Source organism: Homalodisca vitripennis, unplaced genomic scaffold (genome assembly GCF_021130785.1).
Source record: "Homalodisca vitripennis isolate AUS2020 unplaced genomic scaffold, UT_GWSS_2.1 ScUCBcl_12513;HRSCAF=22266, whole genome shotgun sequence".
Classification (NCBI taxonomy): Eukaryota; Metazoa; Arthropoda; class Insecta; order Hemiptera; family Cicadellidae; genus Homalodisca; species Homalodisca vitripennis.
Window position 1 is genome coordinate 353 of NW_025788632.1, and position 5,988 is coordinate 6,340.

The following is a 5,988-nucleotide window of genomic DNA, read 5'->3' on the forward strand; positions in this document are numbered from 1 at the left end:
ATGGTTTAGGAAAAGTGAAGTCAATGAGTTATAACAAAAGTTCAGATAAAAATAAAGATTTGAGAAATATGGTTAAGACACTGAAGAAAGATTCCAAACGGGTTAAAAACAGTTTGAAACAATGAAAGCAATTTTTTCCATTCACAAAGACCATGCTAATTCTTAACATAATCTCTATTTTTGCTTTATAGCTTTGATTACAAGAGTTATAAAAAACATTGACTGGCAAAGATTAGGCTGTGGAAATAAAACCATGATTGTCAAATATAAAATATAACTTAATAATTTTATTCTCAAGGTAACAGTTTTTGATTTCAGTACACAAGTCATCTGACAGTCTGTTAATATATGTACCAAAACCAACCTCTAGTATTTGGCAAATAATATTATGTACAAAATATTTATTAAACTTATTGATAACAACCTATTGTTAAAAAATATTGAATATTGACAAAAATCACATTTCTTACTATTAATATAAGATAAAAGGAAACAAGCATCGAATACATAACAAAATTTATTTATTTTTACTTTTGTGTCTCTTCGGCTGTATATTTGGTTCTGCTAGTGAAAAAACCTAATTGCACACATACAGAAACTGCGCTTCACTTATACATAAATGTACACTTAGTCGAAATAAAAATCACAGACCTAGACTGTTTTCAGCAACACTCTTTGTGCCGCAATGTTTACATACTTTATACATCGTTACATTCAGGATTTCTGTACAGTGGAAACATCCGAACATCGTACCGTGCTAGCCACCCACGTTCTCATCGGCACAGATAAAGCAAGTATCCCGCGTTAAAAAGGTATAAGCTAGCTAATTTTTCACGCTGTACATGGAATTTTAAGTTACTATTTAAAAAAATATAGTAAGTTTTATTCGCAGACTTGAGAGACCAGTTTCTCCATGTCTTGTTGCCAAGTTGGCTCATCCGGGTCAGCAAGGTCTTCAAGTCCGGGTGGTGGCTTGAGCTTGGCCAACTCCTCACACAGCTGCTGGTAGTGACGCTGTAACAAATGACATAACTATTAGCATGGGGAGATCTAATATCCTTCTTCTAGCCAACATAAGGCAGGAAACAAAGTCTAGAATCTCATTACTACCGTCTGTAAAGTGCTGTTGGTTTGTGGATAGTACGGGAATTATTAGTAAAATTAAAAGCGCTAACAAAGAAGTCCATTGAAGAAGCCTCTCGCTGACGTGTTCTTCAATTAGCCAATAAAGCATCATGTGGTGTTGCAAAGTTGTTTCTTATCTTTGAGGTACAGTCAATAATAACTACAACACAAAGCCTGAATATCCAAGTATATTAAATCATAAGCATATATTATAAAAGAAAAAAATAAAGTGACAAAACAACATTCTTATATTTGGCTGTTCGAGAGAAGTCAATGTGAATCTTTTCATACAAGCCACATCTTATAATGAAGATGAAGACGGAATACTCTATTACTATTATGTAGTGGTAATACGTAGAGAATATTCCTGGAACATTTTTAATTACTCAATATACCGTCATTTACTATACATTAAATCATGTTATAAACTACTTTTAAGAATAGGTCTTCTTAATGAATGATTCAAAAGGAACATAATGTATCAAAGACAATATTAAAATAGTATTTATGTGGGTACATTTTTAAAGTAAAACTTGAAATGGTAACAAAGAAAATTGTTAATCAACTTCACTAAAACTTTAGTGTCGCATCCAAGATCTTAGAGGTTTACATGACCATTAAACACTGTTATTTTTTCCTGTTCACACACGCATGGAAAGATAGCTAACACAATAAAAATATATCAAGATTTGAATTGAGTTAGTAATGCTAGTTAGATGACAGTCATTACTATAATATATGTTTAATTGAATTTATAAATTTTATAAGTTCATTATTATCGAGCAAGATTATAATGAAAAACTGCAACACAGCGGCCATTGTGCAGCCAAACACTGCCTGAGCTTAGCTGAGTTAAGCATTGAGGCCTTATATTCTGACAGGTATTGTGTCCAAATATTGTTTTTAACATATTTTGTCAGTAGTCACCAGCTGTTTTATATGACAATATGTGCTACTTACTCTGCAATCGGATATTACTCAAAAGACTTATTTTGTGGCACTTGACATAGCCTGTTCTACTGATCAACAGAACACTTTCTTCTATTGCTTTGAAACAAAATTTCTGAACAAACTGAGTGTTCCCAATTTACCAAACTTTTTGCTTTGCAACCATTCTGTAGATTATATTTTGATTTGGCATATTTCTTTGTAAACTGATAAAATTTTTTCCTTTGCCAATGATTGTAAAAATATTAACTTGACAATAAAGATATTATTATAAGGAAGTTAGTAGTAGTAGTAGTATAAGAATGCCATACCATCTAATAGAAATGAACTTTCATGCAAACTTATAGGTCAGTTCATTTTTGAAACACAGTGTAGACAGACAGACAGAAATGAAATTTTACCAACCCCTCAAGTAATAGGCTTTTTCAGACAAAATTCAACTAAGAAGATTAAATGAAAATGCAATTTTTGCAAAACTGAAAAATAAATGGCAAATAAGGAGATATATTTTTGACAATTCTTAAGAGAAAAGTTTTGTGTGATTATATGATAGCATGTTCATTAAGACTTTGATAAAATATTACTGTAATATACATGACACAAAGCAATTCTTAGTTTTTAGATAATGTTTGATCCCATATATGATGGTGAAACATTTGCCACCAATTCCAGAAACATAATATCATAACTATTCCAACTTAGCTAGGCGCAGAGAATTATTTTTCTTTCTACTTTGAAATGGTGCTATAACCAAAGTTTCACTTATATTAAATTAAACATTTGTAATGAATTATATTTTTGTATATTTTACAGAAATTCAATAATTGTGTAATACCTTGAGAGCCATGGTGTTAAGTGAAATCGCACGGCCTGTCCTCCTGTCAGCAGACTGTGACTCCATGTCAGCTATCCATGCTTCTATTTGACTCTTGATCTCCTTACGTTTCATCCAGAAGTGTGTCTGAATAACCTGAAATGCAAAGATCTTTCAGTAATCTAGCTTTATAAGATACAGCATATTCATTTTCTAATAACCAGAGCTGTTTTATACAATGCATGTGACAGGGTTGACACCCAGTACTACAGTGAAAAACATAGTATAAAAGTCTAGTGCGTTGTTGGGAACACTGGCTGTGAGAGTTTGATTGGTGCACACTGTGCTTCCGAAGCTAATATATAAACATGCATATGTTTTATAGAGAGAATATTAATATGACTTCAAAAATTATGAGGTAAAAATGACTGTTTAGGTTGTAAGCAACTGATATCCGAGCATAATCACAGCAGTTCGTCCAGTAAATGTATAAACGTAAATACAGAAAATACGAACTCCAGGCAAAATATTATTTTTAAAAACTAAAATTAATTAGATGTATTCTAATTTTAGTATCTCCCCAATTCAGGAACAGCTTATTTCAAAGATACAAGTGGTAAGAAAGAAAAATAGTTCCTGCACATGCCCTGTAAGGTGCATTGGGATCTGTGCTATTTATGTATCAACATGTTTACTTGAATTAAGGAGTTTTGAACTTAAACTTGAAAATAAGCTGACCAGTTTTTCCCCCTCACTACTAATCAGTTGTCTGAGAAACAAATAACTGTGGTTGATCATATTATTATTGACAACCATTTTATGAGACAATAACATTTTGTCAGCACTAAAACTGACTACAAATCACCTTAATAATTTTGAAATTATAATAAAACTCAACTTATGCAAACCTAAATCGGATTGAAACCTAACTAAAGATTCATGGCATTTAACTTGATTAGGTATTTAACTTGACAGGACTTGTTACCTGTTTGAAGCAAGGAGAAGGATTACGCAGCTGTTCCAGCATGGCCCACTTGACTGTCGCTTGGCAGATATTGGAGTTATATTCTCTGGAGCTCTGGTTTCCGGCCTGCGTACCTCGTGACCTCTCGTAACCTGGCTCGTTGAAATAAGGCTCTGGCACTTAGGATCAGTGACTGTATTGATACTAGTACCTGCACAGCATAGATACACATGATTATTGATTTATTCAGTACAAAATGTGATTTAATCTCTTCATATGACAAAGTATACATCCAACCCAATTTGAAACAAACTTTTAACAAAATGCATTTTCTAACTCTTGAATGTGATTTATTGTAGTATAAAATCACAAGAGTATTGACGGTCATTACAGATAATTTCTGATAACCAATTTTAAAATCATGTAATAAAATTAAAAATTAACAATATCCAATATTAAAATAATATGGTATTTACACAACAAATCGGCTCCTTCAACCAGTTGCTCATAATTTCTTATTTCTGCTTGTATTATAGTGAATAATCAGATGTCTTGTACAGTTACTACAATAATACAGCTGGATTGTTAATAAAATAGACCACATGATCATAATTTATGAGCTAATAACAATATTATTGGTTATATGCGAAACTTGTGTAAAGAATTTTCATTTATATTTGAATAATGAAAATAGCTGAATTAGTTACGACTTTGCAAAATCAAAGTAGAACTTGTAGTATAACTTTTAGACGATGTTGCTAGTTGTGGATTTTCTATTGTGGACATATCATATATAATAAAACTGAAGTATCCTAGTTTTAAAAAGTTTTAACTCAGAATTAAAATATCTTTTATGGACCTCTAGAAATATATAAACTAATACATATAATTTAGGTGCATAAAACACTTAAACATGTCTTTAATTTACTATTACTTTATAAAAAAAATTTGAACCTGAGCAATTACAAAAAAATAAAACTTTTCATAGTATAAAATTTTATACAACCTATATATCAGTTTTGTACCATACTCAAATAAACGCACAAACACAAACGCGCAACACACGCACGTCATATGCAATAATTCCAAAAAAACTTAGCAATATAACCAAATTTAAGTTATAGCTGTCATGAAAAACATTCAATGGTATTTAATTTAGGAGAATCATTTTCAATTGGGGATAGAGTTGCTGACTCGCCTGTAGGAAACTGGAGGTGTGAGCGTTCCATTTCTCCTCCGGGCGACCATGCCAGGTGTTGAGAACGCTGAGACACACTTTGCCGTCATTGTATAGGTTAGGATTGAAGCGTAATCGTGTGGTGGCCTGTTGTCTCTAGGTTAATTAGCATAGGGGAGTTGGGGTAGTCGGGTGGGAAGTACACATCTAGCTCGAAGCAACCGTTGGCATACGGTGTCTCCGCTGGTCCGGTTATCAACACCTAAACAACCATAATTACGTAAAAGTGCATCTTAATGATATTTCTCAATAAAATATAGATTCAATACATAAATAAACATAATCAAAAACTCTCATAACTATTTATGACAAAGAAAGTATTAGGTACCTTCATAATGTCTAATCGGTCGGCGTCGCACCGGACAAACACAGAACTGCTGAATGACAGTGGGTAGTGACGTGGACAGAGTGACTGTTTCCTGAGCCAGCCGTTTAACTCGTGCTGGGTGACTCCGATCACCTCCCGCTCGCACGTTCGACTCAAAGTGGTAAGACACAACAAACTGGAACCCATTGCCGTCACTAGCTTCTGTGATCATCTCGTATGTCTCAAAACTGCAATGGCTTCAATCACTTCCAGGTACCTAACAGTACAATTTAGAGTCTCAATGCAATCACATAGTTTACCAATCAATAAAAGAACTAGTTTTTAGCTTGACTCTTAGATATGTTTTGTACAGTAACCAAATTGCTAATGGTAATTAACTCTTTAAACATTATTTGTGAGCAGTGAATTTTTTTGTCAAGTGTGATTTCAATATTATATTTTCTTCAAACAAAAAAATCTTGTTGTCCTACAAATACACCTTACAATGGTGTTACATTTTTTAACCAGTAGTACTGGCAGTAACAAGAAGGGAGTGTATAATGTCTCTGATAAGATACACGCTAGGCCCCAAG

The 5,988-nt window shown here is 32.9% G+C and overlaps 2 protein-coding genes across 2 annotated transcripts; both read right to left on the reverse strand.

Annotated features, from left to right (window-relative positions):
- Positions 1-267: 267 nt before the first annotated feature.
- On the reverse strand, positions 268-5,080 carry LOC124375019 (baculoviral IAP repeat-containing protein 6-like). The gene is made up of 4 exons (XM_046833151.1): positions 5,050-5,080; positions 3,873-4,030; positions 2,909-3,043; positions 268-1,014 (listed from the first exon to the last, which is right to left on the reverse strand). Exons 1-4 carry the CDS (start codon positions 5,078-5,080, stop codon positions 883-885), a joined length of 456 nt encoding a protein of 151 aa, XP_046689107.1. The 3' UTR covers positions 268-882.
- Positions 5,081-5,146: 66 nt separating this feature from the next.
- Positions 5,147-5,636, reverse strand: LOC124375020 (baculoviral IAP repeat-containing protein 6-like). The gene is made up of 2 exons (XM_046833152.1): positions 5,417-5,636; positions 5,147-5,290 (listed from the first exon to the last, which is right to left on the reverse strand). The coding sequence occupies exons 1-2, from the start codon at positions 5,600-5,602 to the stop codon at positions 5,147-5,149; spliced, it is 330 nt and encodes a 109-aa protein (XP_046689108.1). The 5' UTR covers positions 5,603-5,636.
- Between the last annotated feature and the right edge of the window lie 352 nt (positions 5,637-5,988).

What these genes read in the sequence shown, in the direction of transcription:
- LOC124375019 (XM_046833151.1), bottom strand. Translation starts at nt 5,080, where the DNA reads ATGGAACGCTCACACCTCCAGTTTCCTACAG. An exon ending in ACACCTCCAGTTTCCTACAG is followed by an intron (nt 4,031 to 5,049) that starts GCGAGTCAGCAA and finishes ACTGATCCTAAG; the next exon opens with TGCCAGAGCCTTATTTCAAC. An exon ending in CTTCTCCTTGCTTCAAACAG is followed by an intron (nt 3,044 to 3,872) that starts GTAACAAGTCCT and finishes TTTGCATTTCAG; the next exon opens with GTTATTCAGACACACTTCTG.
- LOC124375020 (XM_046833152.1), bottom strand. Translation starts at nt 5,602, where the DNA reads ATGGGTTCCAGTTTGTTGTGTCTTACCACTTTGAGTCGAACGTGCGAG. An exon ending in ACCGATTAGACATTATGAAG is followed by an intron (nt 5,291 to 5,416) that starts GTACCTAATACT and finishes ATGGTTGTTTAG; the next exon opens with GTGTTGATAACCGGACCAGC.